The 21,496-nt window shown below is 37.8% G+C and overlaps 1 protein-coding gene and 1 pseudogene across 6 annotated transcripts in view; one reads left to right on the top strand and one right to left on the bottom strand.

The window, feature by feature from the left end:
- MIOS (meiosis regulator for oocyte development) overlaps positions 1-14,827 on the top strand; it is a 36,982-nt gene extending 22,155 nt beyond the window's left edge. For 5 of the 6 annotated variants that reach the window (XM_027540082.1, XM_027540079.1, XM_027540083.1 and 2 more), the window contains exons 9-12: positions 4,483-4,635; positions 6,043-6,247; positions 13,353-13,482; positions 14,593-14,827. In XM_027540082.1, the coding sequence (XP_027395883.1) occupies positions 4,483-4,635; positions 6,043-6,247; positions 13,353-13,482; positions 14,593-14,689 (585 nt within the window). In that variant the 3' untranslated portion in view covers positions 14,690-14,827. Of the gene's footprint in view, positions 1-4,482; positions 4,636-6,042; positions 6,248-7,302; positions 7,435-13,352; positions 13,483-14,592 lie in introns of those variants that run through there. The other variant, XM_027540085.1, reaches the window with a different exon arrangement.
- On the bottom strand, positions 12,461-12,992 carry LOC113891698 (annotated as a pseudogene).
- Positions 14,828-21,496: the final 6,669 nt, after the last annotated feature.

The raw sequence follows: 21,496 nt of genomic DNA, 5'->3' as shown, positions 1-21,496 counted from the left end.
AGCGGATATGCGCGTTTGCTTACTTAGGATCTTTGGGAGACATTTAACTTTAATCACTTGACCTACAAAAGACTTCTGCCTTATTTTATTGTCCCTAAGCCCTGGCCTGCTGCAATTCATGGGGTCGCAAAGAGTCAGACACTGAGCGACTGAGCTGAACTGAACTGAACTGAAGCCTCCTGCATTGGGTTAGCCAGTTTTCCTTGCCCTTTGGGAAGTGTCGGTCTTAAGTTTATGCAGAGTTCAAATGAAGCAGAAAAACCTCTCTTCGATTTCTCTGATTGTTGACAGAACAACACTGTCTACAAAGAGATTGCCTTTCCCTGATCCGAATTACAGTACCTCTTTCTTGAAGTACAGAAGGCAAGTTACACTCAGCTCTCAGCTCTCATTATTCCCTTTTATTCTCTCATTTCCTCATTTACTAAATGAGCATGACTCGGAGTAACCATTCATCTGTTTTTCTCTCAGTTTTTACTGCCCACTGATTAAAAATGGATTCCTGGCGAAGATTCCCTATAACTTTGCTTTTGTTGGAAAAATGGTGACATTTTAGAGCATTTTCCTGAGATTTCCTTAGCTCTCCAGCAGATCTTACCCTTTCCCGGTGTTCTCTTTCCTGTTCTTATCCTTTTATGCAGTATAGTAGCATGCTGCATACTGAGTAAACAAAGTAAAATGCCTCCTCCCCCGACCCTACCTTCTTAGGAACAAATGTAAATACTGGCCCACAAACCACAAAGTAAACTTACCATAACGTGTCAGGCTACTGTCCTTCTATAGCATAAGGTACCGTTGTTTTGTTACCAGAATGAGTTTACATCTATTAAATCATGGTATAGATATATGGCTTGAAATACAAGTGGTTGGTAATCTCTTAACAAGGTTTATAAAATATATTTAAAATGCAGTGTATAATTGGGTCTTGCTTTTAAAAAATCTAGTCTGATAATCAGCTGCCTTTTAATTGAGACGTTTCCTCCATTTATATTTATATGGTCAAGATTTAGTACCATCTTGCTGTTTGTTTTCTGTTTTGTTTTTGTGTTCCTTTCCTGCCTTCTTTTGGGCTAATTGAGTATTTTAGTATTTTACTTTATTTCATATGTTGACTTTTTAGTTATATTCCTTTTCATTTTCTTCTTCTTTTAAGTAGTTGCTCCAGGTCTAACAATATGCATCCTTAACTCATCAGTCAACAATTTAACTCCTCATAGTTTACAATTTGGAGAAGGCAATGGTGCCCCACTCCAGTACTCTTGCCTGGAAAATCCCATGGATAGAGGAGCCTGGTAGGCTGCAGTCCGTGGGGTCGCTAAGAGTCGGGTCACTAAGAGTCGGACACGACTGAGTGACTTCACTTTCACTTTTCACTTTCCTGCATTGGAGAAGGAAATGGCAACCCACTCCAGTGTTCTTGCCTGGAGAATCCCAGGGACAGGGGGGCCTGGTGGGCTGCCGTCTATGGGGTCGCACAGAGTCGGACACGACTGAAGCGACTTGGCAGCAGCAGCAGTTTACATTTCACACGTGGTACATCATGCTTCCTACTTCACCCTTTCTCCTCACACCTGACATTTTCTGCTTTTTGCTTTGTATTTCATGTTTCAAAAATGTTATCACAGTGTAATTCCATTTACAAATCTCCCTCCTTTTTCCTATTGTCGTGTATTTTGTTTCTACATACATTATAAACTCCAACTTATAGTTTAGTATTTTTGCTCTTAATAGTTGGTTGTCTTTTATGTAAATTATATGAAGAATGAAAATACGGGCTTTTATATTTGTTTATTGGCCATGGTTTTTTTGCTGTCCTTACATTAGACTCAGATTTCATCTCTTGTCATTTCCCTTTGGCCTTTTTCTTTAGCATTTCTTATAGTTCAGAGTTGCTGGTGACAGATTCTCATAGCTTAATTTTAATTGAAAATATCTGTTGTATTCATTTTCTTTCAACACTTTAAAGATGTGGTTTCACAGTCTTCTGGCCTCCATTTTTTCTGATGAGAAATCAGGTATTATTGTCTTTGTTTCTCCTGGGCTGCTTTCAGAATTTTCTTTTTGATTCTTAGCAGTTTAAACCTTGAGCCTAGTTGTGGTTCTCTCATCCTGCCTGTGATTCACTCAGGCGTTTGGATCTGCAAGTCAATGTTTTTCATCAGAGTTAGGAAGTTTTCAGGCATTATTTCTTTTAAGTATTTCTTTTTTTACCTCAGTCTTATTCTCTCCCCTTTCTTGGACTATTACTGCACATGTATTAAACCTTTTTTGATTTTGTCCAGTGGGCATCTGAAGCTGTGTTCATTTTCCTTTCATTTGTCCCGCTTCATCAAACTGGATAAATACTATTGATGTGTTAATCAGCTATTCTTTCACCTTCTATCTGATGTTAGTTTTTCCAGGGAATACTTAATTTCAGTTATTGTACTTTTTAGTTCTAGAGTCTCAATTTTTTTTGTTGTTGTTTACATTTTTCAGCTCAGTTCCCTGTCCGTTTATAATTAAAACCCTATTCTAAGTCTGAATACATGTCTAATAGTTGCATTGAGGTCTTTGCTTACTCTAACATAAGGGCTGTTTAAGGTTTAGTTCTATTAACTTTCTTTTTCCTTTACTTTGAACCATGATTTACCTGTTTCTAATATGTCTAGTGTTTTTTTATTGTTCAGTACTGGACATTGCTTGCAGTCCATTATAGAAATCTGGTTTCTTTCCTGCTGAAGTACATTGGTTAATGCTTTTGGAAGTTTGGTTACTTAGTGATCACTTTGGTCTTAAATTTTACTACTGTGGGAAGCCCATAATATTTCCCAAGTCCTTCTGATTTGATCAGACCTAACCTCTGAACTGTTTTCTCTGCACACATTTTCAGAATTTGATTTTAACTTTTATTGAAATGGTTCTAGAGAAGACTTACTAAATATGAATTGACCAGATTCTTTCTTAGTTTATCCTTAGTCCCACAGAAGGGAAGAGTGGGATAGGAAAATTTCTGATTTTTCTGTGAGTCTTCTTTTTAAATCAGGGATTTAGTTCTGGTTGCTGCTGCTAAGTCGCTTCAGTCGTGTCTGACTCTGTGAGACCCCATATAACGGCAGCCCACCAGGCTCCCCCGTCCCTGGGATTCTCCAGGCAAGAATACTGGAGTGGCTTGCCATTTCCTTCTCCAATGCATGAAAGTGAAAAGTCAAAGTGAAGTTGCTCACTCATGTCCGACTCTCAGCAACCTCATGGACTGCAGCCCACCAGGCTCCTCCGACCATGGGATTTTCCAGGCAAGAGTACTGGAGTGGGGTGCCATTGCCTTCTCTGTTAGTTCTGGCTGGTTGGTCATAATTAGGAGTACAGTAGATGTTTACTTTTTTAAAAAGTGAAATTGTCAGCTATTTTTCTTGTGTTCTTTTAGCTAAATTTAACTCTGGTAATTTAAATTAATACTTAATTACTAGGTGAGAGATGTGCTTCTTCTGTCTTGATGAGTTGTCTAAAGGTAGATTGTCTTTATTAGCTGTTACAGGTTTCTTTTTTCCATAAGATGAATGCGAACTGCTCTCTGACATTTCATTTTCTCTGTGGCCCCAAAACTGGAAAACCTTGGCTTCAGATTAATGCCCATTGGATCATTGAGGATAGAGGCTTTTTCTGCTTTGTTCATGTGAAGATAAGGATGGTATCCTGAACAGAGCTAAAAGCAATATATGAAAACTCAAAGCAAGCGTAGGTGAAATGTGGAATGTCACAGCTGCCAGAGAAAATACAGCTTTCAGAAAAGTCTGGCAGGAAATTGAAGTTGTTAATGAGAAGGAATCTAAAGTAAATTTAAGGGAAAGAAAGTATTCCTTTTCACCATGGCTTAGGGGTCAAAGAACTAAGCATTTTTTGTTCAGTTTTGGGTTCTTTCTTGCCTTTTTTTTTTTTTTTTTTTTACTTTTAAGGAAATAAATACATGTTTTAGTTGAAGGCCAGGCAGAGAATAAGCAGTTTTAATTTTCAGATAGATAGGTATACTAAAATGGCATCTGAATTCACAGTGCAGTGCTAGATTGGAAGCACCAAGCTCAGTATTATTTTAAATGTGATTGAGCAGTTTTGGTGTGTATTTGGAATGAGTAAATATATTTTGTCAACCTAGAAGTTTTAATTGTTGGGAGAAAAAAATATTTGCATCATTTTTTGATTTTACTGCATTCAACCAGGGAGGTGAATTGATTGCTCTTAGGTCTTTAAACTTAAGTAAGAGAGAATTACACTTCCCTGGCCAGGCATAATAGTACACAGTGCATATGTATGTCATTGGTAGAAGCCAGTTTAAATTAATGGAGCTTCCATCAACTGTTTTATCTGTATCCTCATTAGGAGCCGGCTTTTGGCAAAAAGGTGGCCTGTTTCTTCACTTGTGACTCACACTCACATGTTGCCTAGAATCTTCAGGCTTAGCCAGGAAAATTTAAAAAACTGAAATAATTCATGTTTTCTTTTTAGGGTTCTCCTTTAGATGTTCTTAAAGATGAAAGAGTTCAGTACTGGATTGAGAATTATAGAAATTTGTTAGATGCCTGGAGGTTTTGGCACAAACGAGCTGAATTTGATATTCACAGGAGTAAGTTGGATCCCAGTTCTAAGCCTTTAGCACAGGTAAGTGTACTGTTTTGGAGAGAGTCAAATTGTAACATGTACCTAATAGCCCAGCCAAAAAAAAGAAGTGTTTACAGCATGTTATATAGGGTAAACTGAGGATTCAATTTAATAAATTGCTATTAATAAACTCGTTCTTTGCTCATGTTGACTTCCCACTGATGTCTTAGACTATACTTTGTCTTTAGTTTTCGTGTTTTTTTGGTCCTACACTTTCTCACAGTCCTCTCAGTGTCTTGCACTTTAATCTAACACAGAACAAACCACAGCAGACCTAGAGGATCTTAGGCAAACCTAACTCAGTCCTAAGAGTGTCTGAGTGAGGCTTTCTAGTCTATTCCAAGACCTTTCAAATTTTAACTACTGTATGTTCTTACACTTTGCACTTGGGTATTGTGGTTTTCTGCACTATTATATGTAATAAGGCAGGATTTGTTTAATGGTACATACATACATATCTATATGTCTAATTACACATAGAAATTTATTTTTTCAAGCAGTAGTTTAAAAAACATGAAATAAGCACTATTTAAAATAAACAAGAATTTACTGTATAGCACACTGTCTTGTTATAACCTAAAAGACTCTTGAAAAGACTCTAAAACTGAATTAACTTTGCTGTGCACTTAAAATTATACAGTATTGTAGAACAACTGTACTTTGACTTAAACAAAGCAGCATGAGATCAATTATTACATAAAGCACTTGACATGAGATCACTGTATCTGATTCCAAGCATTAAATCTCATTAACAGTCAGGTATATCCTCGATGTGAGCACTGGATGGTGCTATTTTCCTGTTTTAGAAAATTGACAAATTTCTGTTTGTATTAAAACAACCTGAATATTAGTAAAATAGTGTTACATGATATTTGTTACTACTCTGTATCATAAGTGTTTGAGAGTCTAGGAGTTTAATATAAAGGTAAAGTGAATAGTTTATATTGCTATTATTTCTAAGTTTTAGCTATTTACTGTTATAGGCTCCCTAACTCCTTTTTATCTTAGGAAATGAGTATTTTCTTTACAAGAAAATTTTGTTCAGAATATTGTATCTTTGAAATTTGTATCAAAAGTCATATTAGGATATTTTGTAATGTCCCCACGTGAACTCTTATTTAGTCTTTGTTATTCCTAAAATTTGGAATCTAATGCTTTTGAGTTTTTCTGTACCTATCAGTGATGTTAGGAAGAATATAACTAAACAAAGTAACAAGAAGAAGTATTCAAATAAAGTAACTGCTAAGTAGAAGTCTTAGAACTAACCAGCTTAGCAGATAACTTACAGTATACAATACAATTTTGAAAATTATTGAAAAATAATTTGTTAGGATCAAACTTTAGTTATTTTAAATTTTATTCATGAAGTTTGCATTTTATTTATTTCTCCTTTCATTTGTTTTCTAGGTGTTTGTGAGTTGCAATTTTTGTGGAAAGTCTATCTCCTACAGCTGTTCCACTGTTCCCCATCAGGGCCGAGGTTTCAGTCAGTATGGTGTCAGTGGCTCACCAACGAAATCTAAAGTCACAAGTTGCCCTGGCTGTCGAAAACCCCTTCCTCGCTGTGCACTTTGCCTCATTAATATGGGAACACCTGTTTCTAGTTGTCCTGGTATGACATAATTCTATATAATAATTCAGTATACTTTTTTGAGCTGAAATTGTTTCTACGTAATTGATTTAATAATGTTGTAAATAAAAGACATACCACCTTGGTTTTATATTATTTCTAAGAGCAAGCCACTTTGCTGGCTTGGCAGTTTTTGTGTTCTATAATTTATAAAATCTATACATTAAAAGTATAATCTCTATCCACAGTATCTCTAATCTTACATGCTTACCAGTTTAAAGTTTGTAAGAAGAGCTTAAATATTAAATAATCACATACTGTTTTCTTACCACTTTTTCTAAGACGAGCTCCCTCAGATTTTATGTTTAAAAGTCCTGTGGCCTCATCTAGTAACAGACATCTTGTGCACATCAAGAACTTTTGATCATCTCAGACCACTTTGACATTTTCTCTTACTTCATCTTCAAAATCTGCCTGTGAAAATATATAGGGAAAGTATTAACCTAGCGGTCAGAGTCCTGTCCTTCTAAGTTTTGGTGTTGTTTCTGCTATGTCTGTCAGCTGTCTTGTAAATATATGTACTTTTTTAATGGTTAAAAATATTAGAATTATTGTATACTGCTTAACGTAAACATATAGAGAAAATTTTTGAGAACAGTAGATATATAATCGAATATAAATCGAATATAAATATACCTAGTGGCTGGAGATATTTCAGCTATTTATATAAGTTGAAAATCATACTAAAGCAAAAATTTTAATTAGAAACACTTGAATATCTGGCATAATGGTAAATGAATAAGGAATGAAGAACTGCATCTGATACCAGAATGCCTGTTTTAGTTCTGGCTCTGTGATGTTTAGTCTGTGAGATTGAAAGTCACTTTGACCCACTTACATACGGAGTGTTGGACTGGGAGATCCTCCTAGTTGTGAAATTTTATAATTCTTTTCTGTAGCTTATTCTTCTAAGTAGACTGTTTTATTGTTACCTTAACATCTGAAAGAGATTTGCTAGTATCATTAAGTTACTATTTTTCAAAATAGATCCTTTTTTTAAAACATGAATTTCTTTTATCTGTTTTACTTATTTTTAGCAGTGTTGCTGCTCATGGGCTTTCTCTGGATGCAGTAAGCAGGTGCTACTCCAGTTGCGGTGCCGGGCTTCTCACTGTGGTGAGAGCACAGGCTCCAGGACGTGTGGCTTAGCAGTTGTGGCGCATGGACTTAGTGGCCCTGTGGCACGTGGAATCTTAGCTCCTGGAGCCAGGGATTGAACTCATGTCCCTTGCGTTGGCAGGTCAATTCTTAACCACTGGGCCCCCTGCCCCCCCCCCTTTTTTTTTAACAAATGTAGTATGTAATGTTTTAAATGCACATTAGTCTTGACTTGTTTTAATCAAGGACTTTCACTTTTTACACTGCATGTTGATCAATTTTTTTATGGCCTTGAAAGAAAGCATTAGTCCCTCAGTTGTGTTCAGCTCTTTATGATTGCATGGACTGTAGCCCACCAGGTTCCTCTGTCCATAGAATTCTCCAGGCAAGAGTACTGGAGTGAGCTGCCATCCTTCTCCATCTTCCCGACCCAGGGATTGAACCCAAGTCTCTCCCATTACAGACCATTTCTTTACCATCTGAGCCACCAGGGAAGGCATTGCTACTAATAAATAGATAATAACAATTTGAAATAAAAATCTACTACAATGAAAGAACAAGGAAGCAAAATATGGTGTCTAGTAAGTTCTATGTGAACTTAAATACTTAGAAATAATTGAACTTAATATGTCTTTTGGACCATAAGTCTCAGCAAACTGTACTGGCTAGAGTGCTATTGCTTTTTGCTAGATACTAGCTTTTCAGATTTTTCTATTTTTGAAATAGGTAAGAAAAGATAAAAACAGTTTTCTAGAATTTGAAGAAAATTAAACCATAAAGCATTTTAAGCTCCGTTATAGAGGCTATTGGAAAAGGCAATGGCACCCCACTCCAGTACTCTTGCCTGGAAAATCCCATGGACAGAGGAGCCTGGTGGGCTGAAGTCCATGGGGTCGCCAAGAGTCGGACACGACTGAGCGAATTCACTTTCACTTTTCACTTTCATGCATTGGAGAAGGAAATGGCAACCCACTCCAGTGTTCTTACCTAGAGAATCCCAGGGACAGGGGAGCCTGGTGGGCTGCCGTCTATGGGGCCGCACAGAGTCGGACGCGACTGAAGTGACTTAGCAGCAGCAGCAGCAGCATAGAGGCTATTAATTTAATGAAAATTCAATACCCAGGTTTATCAAGTCTTAAAACTTTCTCATATTTGCTTCAGTTTTTTTTTAATTTGCTGTAGAAATAATTTCTTTATATAAATTTGAATATTTGTTTAATGCACTAAGTTAAGTTAAGGCTGATTGCTAGGATGACTCAAAGATCCTCGTGGAGCTTATGGTGTATAAATGTATAAATGAGCATGGATAGCTAACATAAAATAAATTATATGTTCTAGAAAATAAATACTAGTTCAGAATCTTTGGGGCTTCTCAGCTGGTGCCGGTGGTAAAGAATCCACCTGCCAGTGCAGGAGATGTAAGAGATGCAGATTCAAACCCTGAGTCAGGAAGATCCCCTGGGATAGGAAGTGGTAATCCACTCCAGTATTCTTGCCTGGAGAATTCCATGGACAGGAGGAACCTGGCAGGCTACAGTCCATGGGCTTGTAAAAAGCTGGACACGACTGAGCAACTGAGCATGCCTGTCCACAGGTCCTTTTATCTGTCATTCCCAAATCTCTGTAAGATTTGAAAAGCCAAAGTTTAGGTTTGTTTGGGGTTTTTTTTGTTTGTTTTTTTTTTTTTGAATTTTCAAAATCTCATTTGGCAAAAGAAAAAAATCTGTTCAGAATTGACATGAGGTTATTAAAGTTTTTATTTCTCTTTGTGAACATTCGTATATTTCGTCGCAGAAATACTGATGTGTTTAATTACAGGATGCTGCCTCAGGGTTTTCTGGGGGGTGTAATTTAATATTTGCTCATTATTTTTCTAACATCCCTAAATATTTCAAATTCTGAAATACACTTGGCTCTCTAAGGTGAATAAGGGGTATTTTTTATGTTTTCTAAAGAAAATATTAGGAATTTTGAAAGAAGATAACATTGGTTCTATCTGAAAAACTCTCCCCCTCCCCCCCCAAAAAATAAAGATGCCATTTAAGCTAGTCCTCTAAAGTTTGATAGAGTTAAATATGTGAAGATTTTGGAGAAGCCTGCCCAGGTTGTAGACAGAGTACAAAGTATGTACTGGAGTAAAGAGATTGGTAAAGATGGTAATTACCGCGAGTCTGTGGAGACCACTGAGTAGATGAGTGTGACAGGGTCTGGGAAACAGTGTAGGGAAGTCAGGGGAGCCTGGCTCTGATCTTTAAAGGCAGATTGGACTGAGTTAATTACGGAGTAGTAAGCGTTTTCTTAAGCAGAAGACTCTTGAATTCTGAAGTAAAGTAGGACCTAATAGAAATCAAATACTGGCTCATGGCAGTGTAAAGATTCAGGTGTCCACACCTCCTTGTAGCTCTGTCTGCAGTTAGAGATGGCATCCGTCCATCATGCTTTGTGATGCAACTGCCCAGAGTTTCCATAAGTTTATTTAACTGAGGGTTGCAAAGTTTTACACGGAGTTGTGCTTTCAAAGTTGGACTTCTTTTGAAGTGTCTCATTGAATTTATAAGTATACATATTTAGTTATGCTTACAAATTATGAACTAATATTTAGCATTAAAAATTATAAACATTATCTATTTAACAGTGTTTGAGTGCCTGTTTTTTCTAAGTACTAGAAATGTTACAGTAAACAAAACAGACAAAAATCCCTGCCCTTGTAGAGTTTAACTTTTCGGTGTGATACATTTGTAAAAGTTAGATTATATATTAGTTTATTCTTCTTCTTACTATCATCATTATTGTTATTGTTATTCTAGTTAGTGCCTAAGTGAAACTCTGGTTTCCCCTTACCTATTCTGTGGCACTTACCTTCATGATTTAATATAAATCTTTTAAATTTAAAAGCTGTTTGAGGGACTTTCCTGGCAATTGAGTGGTTAAGACTCTGCTTCCACTGCAAGGGGTGCAGGCTCCATCCCTGGTGGGGACGTAAGATCGTGCATGCTGTTTGGCATGACCAAATATATACAATTTAAAAATAATTATTTTTAAAAATTGAAAAAATAAAATAAAAGCTGTTTGATCTTTAAAAGCCTTCTCGCAGGGCAGTGAGGTAGTGCTGTTATTTTAAGCTTTATCAGAAGCCAAGACTTAATCTGTCCTGGATTCAGTCTGTTTTCTCTATGGATTAGAAGTTACAAAAACAAAGAGGAAATCACCAGTGAGAACTATACACAAAAGTATAAAATGCTTTATCCTTAAAGGTCTATATTTTCTTTCTCCCCTCTTCTCCTTCCTTTCATTATTAATCGTTTTTGTTAAGCTTTTAGGAAGAATTTCAGTGTGTATGTATCTTAAATCCTTGAACCACCATTATATCCTTTCATTTTCATACCATTACAAAAAGAAATAAGTATATTAAAAAATTGTTTGCAAGACTGTCCTAGCAGTAGTATGATCAGCAATGACCCAGGTGAACTTCTGAATATAGCATTATGTCTTAATAGGTACACAGTTGCTTATTTAAGCTTAATATTTTTACTTTTCTATCCTTTTCTCTATATATGGTCATAAAATATTTTGAGTTGCTGTTTTAGAACAAAATGAAACATATTAAGGTGGCCAAAATTAAGGGAATGAGGATTTTTCAAGCATTGCAAGTTACATAAATGTGTGTGTGTGAATGTAAATGAATAAATAACATTTTTCTTCCATTTCTTGTGGACTCTAGTACAGATGTATACAAATGTACTCATCACGTACTGTGATAAATCAGTCGTCAGTGAGTCTCCCACCCTGCTTAAGATAATACTGTCTGTACCAGTGCCTTGGGTCATTTCTGCCTGCCTCTTCACACCTCTATGGGCTCCTCTTCAAAGGTCACTACTGTCCTAAATCATCTATTAATTTCGTCTCTTGCTTGTCTGTGTAGTTTTATCACACATTTACTTTTGTCTGTGTTTTAAACTCTATAAATGAATCAAATGGCATATATCCTTTGACTTGCCGTTTTTATTCGAGTTTTCTTGTTTTTTAGTTTCAGCTGTGCTGATGAATGTAGTTGTGATTTATTCATTTTTATTACTACTTACCATTTATGACTGTAACACAAATTCTTCCATTGGACATTTGTTTCTTTCCAGATTTTTACTATTATGAACATTCCTGCATATTTCTCCTTTCACTATGCACAGAAGTTTCTTTAGTTCATTTTCATGGAAGCCAAGGGATTCCCTCGTGACTCAGTGTAAGGAATCTGCCTGCAAATCAGGAGACGTGGGTTCAGTTCCTGGACTGGGAAGATCCCCTGGAGAAGGAAATGGCAACTCATCCCAGTATTCTTGCCTAGAGAATATATGGGTAGAGGAGCCTGGCAGACTACAGTCCATGGAGTCTTAAGAGTTGGACACGACACAGTGACTAAATCACCAGAGTTGCTGAGTCATATTGTTTGCCTATGTTTTATTTAGGATTTTATGTCTGTTCAGGAGGGAGATTGGCCTATAATCTTCTTTTTTATGTTACCTTTGTCTGGTTTTGTTAGCAAAGTTATACCTGCCTTATGAAAGGCATTGGGGAATTTCCGCTCTTTTCCTATACTTTGGAAAGGTGTGTGTGCGTGCTAAGTCACTCCAGTTGTGTCTGACTCTGTGCGGCCCTGTGGACTGTACCCTGCCAGTTTCCTCTGTCCATGGGATTCTCCAGGCCCTGAAGTGGGTTACCGTTTCGTCTTCCAGGGGATCTTCCCAACCCAGGGATCAAACCCACGTCTCTCATGTCTCCTGCACTGGCAGGTGGGTTCTTTACCACTAGTGCCAATTGGGAAGCCCTGAAGTTTGTGTAGATGAAAATTACCTGTTCCTTCAGTGTTTGGTAGAACTCACCTGTAAACCAAACTTGGTGTGTTCTTTATGAGAAGATTTTTAAACTACTGATTATTTCTCTAAAATTGTTAATTCGGATTACTTCTTTTTTTTTTTTTTTTGCTCACTCCTGGAGTTTATTGTCCACTTGGGCAAGGCACAGGGTCATGGGGTGTGAGGAAGGAGCGTTTGTGTGGCTCAGATAGCAGAGAGTGGGATTCTCTCAACTTCCTTTTTGGTGTTGTGCTGTTTTGATATTAAAAAGTGAACTGCTTCCCTTGACTGTAGCCTGCTTGGTCTTGGGGAGAGGAGGGGAAGGGAGGGTACAGGGCAGGGGGAGGAAGAGGGCTCTGATGAGCCTAGCGCCTTGAAAGGAAGCCTGGCAGCTGGTGGTGGTCACTCAGGACGGGGGCCTGCAGTTGGTTTTGCCAGGCTGGCCGCTGGGCTGCTGCTTCCCCACAGCTTCCCGAGCCAGGTCACATGTGATCGTGCTGGTGGAGGCCTGGGCAGACTCCCGAGTGCTCTGGGGACTCCAGCACTGTGACCATGAACGGGAGAGTGGACTTCCCGAAGAAGAAGCTAGCCCACCAGTGTCCTGGGTCTGCTTTGGGGAGACCTGGGTGGTGGGGGATGACTTCCCCAGGGTACTCAGCACTTCCGCAGGAGCTGTTACTGGAAGTGGAGCCCAGGCGGCGCCGGTAGTAGTCGTGGGTGGCCACGAGCGAGCCGCTGGAGGGGATGGCTGCCATGCTCTTGCTTGCGGGCTAGTAGAAACCTCAGCGGCGACCCCTCCAGGGCCTCGGCATGAGATCACGGACGGTGGGCACGGGGGCGCTAGGCCACAGACCCCATCTGCATGAGAAAAAGCGGGAGGCCACTCCACAAACTAGACGCGAGGGCCCGGATTACTTCTTAGTAGGTTTGATAATGTCTGTTTTTCCACTTATTATTGACTATTAAAAATACAAGAAATTCTGGTTATTATTTTTCAATCTAAACTACATTCTAACATTAAAACTGCTATTTCAATATGATGTGTGATTTGTATTTTGACATAAATTCAGATTTACCTTTTAAGAAATTTTGAATCAAGTATTATGCTATAGTTAATGAAGATCATTGTTTTTAACCCATAGGAGGATCCAAATCAGATGAAAAAGTAGACTTGAGCAAGGACAAAAAATTAGCTCAGTTTAACAACTGGTTTACATGGTGTCACAATTGCAGGCACGGTGGACATGCCGGACACATGCTTAGTTGGTTCAGGTAATCGGTACATTCCTTCTTTAGTAGGCTTGGGGTTACAGGAGGTAAAGCAGAGGGCCTTTTAAACACTTCAGGTTTATACAGCCAGAGGATGGATGGATTTGTTTTTTACTGTCACTTAAGTTAACACAGATGGCGCAGACATTTGTATCACTAGTTTGTATAATCTTAAACTATAAAATTAAATTTAAGAAACTTTAATAAATGTACGAGTTAAATGTATGAAAAGCATTATTTAACTTTATTTGGGGAGAGGATATATTTACAGTTTTTTACAACTGACTGAATATCCCATCATATATAATGTCTAGTATGTATGTGAGTTAAATGATAGAATACTTGTCAAACTCCTATAATAGTTATCTTTTATATAAGCTTGTTATGTAGAAAATAAACATTTCATACAAAGGAGACTCAAGATTATATTTAACGCTTACTTTGAGGGCTTCCCTTATAGCTCAGTTGGTAAAGAATCCGCCTGCAATGCAGGAGATCCAGGTTCAATTCGTGGGTCGGGAAGACCCCCTGGAGAAGGGATAGGCTGCCCACTCCAGTATTCTTGGGCTTCCCTTGTGGCTCAGCTGGTAAAGAATCCGACTGCAATGTGGGAGACCTGGGTTTAGATCCCTGGGTTAGGACGATCCCCTGAAGAAGGGAAAGGCTGCCCAGTCCAGTATTCTGGCCTGGAGAATTCCATGGACTGCATGGGGGTCCAAAGTCCATGGGGGTTACAAAGAGTCGGACACACCTGAGCGACCTTCATTCTCACTTTGAGTGGTATCGGTGGCCCTGTCCACTTCGTTGCTATAACGTTTGCACCCAGTTTGTCACATGGGCTTAAATCTAAACTCTGAGCACAGACTGTTATGGTCATAACTGTAAATGGGATATATTTAGAAAGTAAAGCTGTTCATTTTTCAGTAACTTTTCCCCCATGTTCAGCTTGGTGCTCATTTCTAGTTTAATGCTTTTGGTCTTCAGGTTTTAATTCCTGTATCTTTCCAAATGCCATTTTGAAAAATTGCATTATAGATATGAATAGGCTATAAGATAAATGTGTGTACGTATGTGTAGTTTAGATTTTTAACTGTGACTTGACTTGTGTTTCAGGGATCACGCCGAGTGTCCCGTGTCTGCATGCACGTGTAAATGTATGCAGTTGGACACAACAGGGAATCTGGTTCCCGCAGAGACTGTCCAGCCATAAAATGCTGTCACCTAAAGAGGAACCTTCAAGTGCAGAGCTTCCTAATAGATGTCCTTCGTAGCTCAGAAACATACCTCAGAACAAGTCACTCATGACTTTCCTGTAATGGGAAAATAAATCATTCTATCAAATCAGCAATTTGATGTTTGAGTGATTTTGATGTACTTCACAGAGACAAATGCTGCTGAAATGAACATCAGGGTGTGAGCATGAATTCTGTTCAGTAGGTTGAAGATGTTCATTTTAGAAAGAACTTCCTCGGGTTTTGTTGAAATTATGAATGTTCTACAAGCAGTTTCTGGAATCACTAAGAACAGACCTTGAACCCATACCTGTTATGTTGAAATTGGATATCTTTCAGTAAAATCTGCACACTTTTAAAATAGAATAATATGAATAATTTAGTGGTTCAGACAGTAGTTTAAGCTCAACCATGCTTAGTTTCCTTTCAGATAATATTGTGGGTTTTTACTTTTAGAATTAGAAAGACCCCACACACACACACCCTACACTGGAGAATTATTTCTCAATGTATGATTGATACATATTTTTTAAGGAGTCTTTTCTCTCATACACTTTCATTTTAAGATAAATCTTTTGGCACTGACATTTACTGTCTTCCTAAGAAAGGTCAAAACTGAGAAAGTATCGTATGACTTTTTCTCATATGAGGAGAAAAATATGCACCATTTTAAGGAAAAGTGTATAAAATTTTCCATTTCCACCTTTTGCTTTCCCAGTGTCCTGATATATCTTCTAAGGTTTCTTTCCCTGTTAATTTATCAACTTATGCTCATGATCTGGAAGCATTGTGCAGAATGCAGAGTTTGTACAAGGTTTTATGTGACCAACCATTCAGCATAATCTATATGTCCCTACTGTGAGAGCCCCTCTTGTAGAATATTCTGTTTTTTCAAAGGTAGATGGAGAAGTTGAGGAAAACAGAGTCACTTTGGAGACAATTTCATCTTTTTACATTTCTAAAAGTAAGTATATCTGGGCCAAAACAGGGACTTCATTTTAAAATTTTATTTTTTCCCTTTTCACAGCTAGATAGTTAAAAGAGAAATACAAAGATTTATAGCATCATCTGACATATGCAGAGGACTGAATTTCATAGTTGAAATTGTACTTTTAGAAAAATAAAAAGTAAGCCTGAAACTTAGATTTTGAAGAAGAAATATCTTTAAGAATTTTAGAAGCTTTTATGTTAGCAATTTTACCTGGTAAAACTAAGATCTATTAGATTAATTTGAGATAAGACCTCTAAGTCCTGAACAAAGGCAGATTCAATTTATTTTTTGTTTTGAGGTCTTTTTACAAAAGGTCCTTTTCTAGGAAAAAATTGCATATCTACAGTAAACATCTCATCAAGATGGTCTTTTGTTTAAATCAAAGAACTGGAAATGTGTGTGTGTGTGTGTGTGTGTGTGTGTGTGTATATATATTTGGTTTTTTTAAACAAAGATTGTTACTAAGGGGACTTTTTCTAATCTTCTAAGCAAGTCTTCCTGATTTCACTTTATTAAAATATTGCCTTTACCCTTAAAGTTGCTTCAGTTGAAGTGTTTCTTTCAGATTTACTCTGTAGTATGAAAAATTGGCTTTAATGTCAAACTGTCATATACGTTTTTATTTCTCCTTAGCTAAAGTAAGGTAAATTTTTTGAGTTGACGTTAAGGATAGGGTTATATCTAAAATATGTGTAATTTTTGGAAATACAATATAAGACATAAAGTCTGTTATATAATATGCTTGTTTATAACCAAAGGGTGACATTTTTACAAATAATTGTTTAAACCTATGTGTCAATCTCCTAATATTTTCTGTGATCTCAAATATTCCTGTAAGATGTTTATTATGCTTATTTTGCATCTCATTGTATGTAGACCATGAAAACAGGTTAATTTTTCATTTTTATTAGTAGTTCACTAATATTTGGGTTTAGAAAATGCAAGATTTTACGTAAACATGTTAAATAGAGGTGTTTAATAAAGATGTTTTTATTATTAAAAAAATTGAAGTCAATACATCTAATCTAGAAATTGTGTATGACCACTCTGCAAATAATACAGTAAGATAATATCTGTTATTTTGGTGGCAAATTTGATGCTTAATATTAGAAGTAACTTTTTGTCAACTCTGTTTTTCAGCTTTCCAGAATGATGATGATTCTTTAAAATGGTACATTTTAAAAGTATCTTTGCATTGTCAGTGCTACACACAGTAAGTATTAGAGTTAGGAACAGTGTAGTTCTGCGCTTAATTGCATGGCTGAATGTAATTTCAGTCACTTATTTGCAGATATTCCAAGTATGGGCTTTGAAATTTAAATTATAATCCTAGCCTGTGTCTTAGCTAAGTGACCTAACCTTTTTGAGCTTCAATTTCCTAATACATTCCTCCTTCATAGGGTAATTGGGAGTGTTAGGTTATGAAATAAACATGGAGTGTTATATCTTTGTCACAGAATGCTCTGTAAAAGTAGTGCTTAACAGTCATTGTTACCTAATCTTTATTGGTTACAGTGGCAACCCACTCCAGTACTCTTGCTTGGAGAATCCTATGGGCGGAGGAGCCTGGTAGGCTGCAGTCCATGGGGTTGTGAAGAGTTGGACACGACTGAGCGACTGAGCGATTTCACTTTTCACTTTCGTGCATTGGAGAAGGAAATGGCAACCCACTCCAGTGTTCTTGCCTGGAGAATCCCAGGGACGGGGGAGCCTGGTGGGCTGCTATCTATGGGGTCGCACAGAGTCAGACACGACTGAAGTGACTTAGCAGCAGCAGCAGCAGCAGCAGCAGCATGTGTCAGTACATTTTAATTAAATGTGGTATACTTTAAACAAAGAATCTACATTCCTCTCAGTAGTGAAAATTTCCCAAGGGCTTGTTTTTCCAATTCTGAATCAATACAAATCTTTCTTTTGAGATAGAACTTCACCACTTTTGTTTATCTTGTATTTTGAATATTACTTCTTCCCTATATGAAGAAGTCCTCTGAATAACCACCTAGGATTTTAGTGTGATAGAAGAGGGAACTCAGGGATGAAAATAAAGATTTGGGTCAATCTACACAGCTAACTGCTAACTCTTGAAAACTTGAGGTTGTTTTCATATCTATGTTCAACTCTTAAATCCTGGCCTTCATAGGAGAAAATATCCAGGATTTTCTCAGTATAATCCTTTCTTTCCTGCCATTCTTTTATACTTGATGTTCATTTAAGTTAACATTTTGGGATAGTGGTGGTAATAAGGAAGTACACTGTGAAGTCTGTTTTCCCTTGGGATAGCTATAATTAAAACATGTGGGCACTGAGCAGTTGTACATGTCTTACATCTGTTGAGATAGAGGCATCCGAGAGAAGGGGAAGGCTTGTTGGATGTTGGTTCAACATCCCTGTATGAGGGCCTGTGACCACAGGGCCGTGGCAGAGGTGGGGCTAACTCTCCTAGCCACTCCTTTTCCATTACATCATCTGCATATTTTGCCCTCTTCCCCCACAATTGTGTAGGTTACTTTGCTGATTATAAAAAAGCATTTTATGAAAATATTAATCTTTATAAAATACTGATTTTTTTCTAGAGTATACAGACATAAGGAAAGTTTCCCAAATATTTTTAAAAGCTAGCATAATCCAGGTATCGAATATAAATTGCTAAAACAACTGATTTCACTTAGGAATATTTACAATAAATTCATAAATAAAGTGAATATCTGCTTCCCTGGTAGCTCAGTCATAAAGAACCTGCTTACTAATGCAGGAGATGTGGGTTTGATCCCTGGGTTGGGAAGATCCCCTGGAGAAAGAAATGGCAACCCACTCCAGTATTCTTGCCTGGGAAATCTCCTGGACAGAGAAGCCTGGCGGCCTGCCGTCCATGGAATCACTAAAGAGTTGGACAGAACTCAGTGACAAAGCTAACAACCACCAAGTGAATATCTAATCCCACAGTATATTACTGAGAATAGTAGTTACTATTGGTGCTTTTTATATGCCGGGTACCATGTACATGTCGTGTTTTAGGCCTCACGGTAGCCCTGTGAGGCAGATTCACTGTTACTGTCCCCATTCTACACATGAGGTGGTTAAGGGGTAGGGACGCTGGGTCACGTGTCCTGGGTTACACAGCTAATTATAGCAGAGCCAAGACTTAGACACCAGTAGTCTGACTTCCCAGTCTGCACTTCTCATGTTTTATACTTCTCTGTCCTACTTTATGGGCTGTGTGTCAGAAGATAATCCACCACGACAAAGGAGGGTTTACTATATTTAGTATTTATACACCCAAAGAGAAAAACAAACAAACATGTCAGTGGCTTTTGGATACAAAAAGCAGTTGGTAAAATCTAAAAATTGGTTCCCGATCTGTACTTTCATTTTGTTTTTAATCATGAAAAGGAAATATTTCTCCTCCATTTTTCCCTGTCCAATTTTATTGTCTGTCTCAAATAGCCAATATCAACATAGTGAGGAAATCCTAAACTCCTTCCCATTATAGACTAGCATAAACCAAGTATTATGTGGTTCCCACAGGTTCTGCACGCAGCAGTGCAGAAGAGGAGAGTGGGTGAAGGCACAGCTTCTTTTCCAAGTCCTTAAGGTTTGGTGAGCAGAAATACCAGAAACTGAGAAGGCAAGCGAACTGGCAAGCTGCAACATGCATACGAATAAGACCCTTAATTCACAATGTTTTCAAGTCCATAAGGAAAAGACACAAGTGGTTAATATTTAATCAAGGATTTGTACAGTCAAAATGGCCAATAAATATTAAGATGGTAATAAAGTAATGATAATTAAAATGACAAAAGGATACTGTTCACTTGCCAGTATGGATTAGAATAATATGCGTTTCCATGTGTTTTCATACGGGAAAGGGACATTCTCAGATAACTTGTAAGAGTATATTATTAGTACAAGTTTTCCTGAGGACAATGAGTAATATATATCAAAAGTCTTAAAAAGCTTCATACCTTTTGACAGATGGATTTGGGAGTATTTTCTGGGAGATTAATTGGATAAGTGCACAAAAGTATATGTTTTTATGAATGATCACATTGTTTATAATAAATTGGAAATCTATATGTTCAATAATAAGAGTAAAGAAATTGTCACATACATATAAGCTATTGTTTGTGAGGGATACTCACAAACTATTCAAATAGTATGGGTGTTTTTATTGACAAAGTGACATATTTATAAGTGGAGGGAAAGGCAAGTTACAGGATAGTCTGTATGGAATATATTTGCATGGAACACTGTAGGAGAGTATTTACAAAATTCTAACACTGGTCATCTTTCAAGAGTAGGATTTTAAGTGGCGTTTTTCTTACCTGCATCTTCGAGTTTTTCTGCAATAAGGATGAATAAATAAATAAATATGTATATCACAACACCTTTTGTGTAATCAGTCGCTCAGTCGTGTCTGACTCTTTGCCATCTCATGAATGCAGCCCCCCAGGCTCCTCTGTCCATAGAATTTTCCAAGCAAGAATACTGGAGTGGGTTACCCTTTCCTGCACCAGGGCATCTTTGGGAAGATGGAGCCAGGGATCAAGCCTACATCTCTTGCATCTCCTGCCTTGGCAGGCCAGTTCTTTACCACTAGTGCCACCTGGGGAACCCCATCACACACACCTTACTGGCTTTTATAAAAATTACCCATGACCTGGTGTCTTGTTTTTACCATAATAAACAAATTATTATCTGAGGTGAAGACACTTGCTATAAGGTATTATGAAAAAATCAAAACATTTAATTGTTTAGAAAACATTTTTCTAGATTTCATATTCTACAGTAATATATAGGAATAATAAACAGATGCACTTCTTTCTCTTAATCGTCTCTTTCATCATATTTGGAAAAAGTGCATTTAGTTCTCCATTTAACACAGTGGAAAATGGGTCCATAAGGTAATTCTGACTTTCCTGAGGTAGTTTGGTTCAGTCGCTCAGGTCTGACTCTTTGCGACCCTATGCAATGCAGCACGCCAGGCCTCCCTGTCTGTCACCAACTCCCACAGTCCACCCAAACTCGTCCATTGAGTCAGTGATGCCATCCAACCATCTCATCCTCTGTCGTCCCCTTCTCCTGCCCTCAATCTTTCCCAGCATCAGGGTCTTTTCAAATGAGTCAGCTCTTCGCATCAGGTGGCCAAAGTATTGGAATTTCAGCTTCAACATCAGTCCTTCCCATGAACACCCAGGACTGATTTCCTTCAGGATGGACTGGTTGGACCTCCTTGCTGTCCAAGGGGCTCTCAAGAATCTTCTCCAACACCACAGTTCTAAAGCATCAATTCTTCTGTATTCATCTTTTTTTATAGTCCAACTCTCACATCCATACATGACCACAGGAAAAACCATTGCCTTGACTAGACAGACCTTTGTTGACAAAGTAATGTCTCTGCTTTTTAATATGCTGTCTAGGTTGGTCATAACTTTCCTTCCAAGGAGTAAGTGTCTTAATTTCATGGCTGCAGTCACCATCTGCAATGATTTTGGAGCCCCCCAAAATAAAAGTTAGCCACTGTTGCCGCTGTTTCCCCATCTATTTGCCATGAAGTGATGGGACCAGATGCCATGATCTTCGTTTTCTGAATGTTGAGCTTTAAGCCAACTTTTTCACTCTCCTCTTTCACTTTCATCAGGAGGCTCTTTAGTTCTTCACTTTCTGCCATATGGGTGGTGTCATCTGCATATCTGAGGTTATTGATATTTCTCCTGGCAATCTTGATTCCAGCTTGTGCTTCATCCAGCCCAGCGTTTCTCATGATGTACTCTGCATATAAATAAGCAGGGTGATA

This window comes from Bos indicus x Bos taurus, chromosome 4 (genome assembly GCF_003369695.1).
Source record: "Bos indicus x Bos taurus breed Angus x Brahman F1 hybrid chromosome 4, Bos_hybrid_MaternalHap_v2.0, whole genome shotgun sequence".
In the NCBI taxonomy this organism is placed as follows: Eukaryota; Metazoa; Chordata; class Mammalia; order Artiodactyla; family Bovidae; genus Bos; species Bos indicus x Bos taurus.
This window is presented reverse-complemented; position numbering and strand designations above follow the sequence as displayed.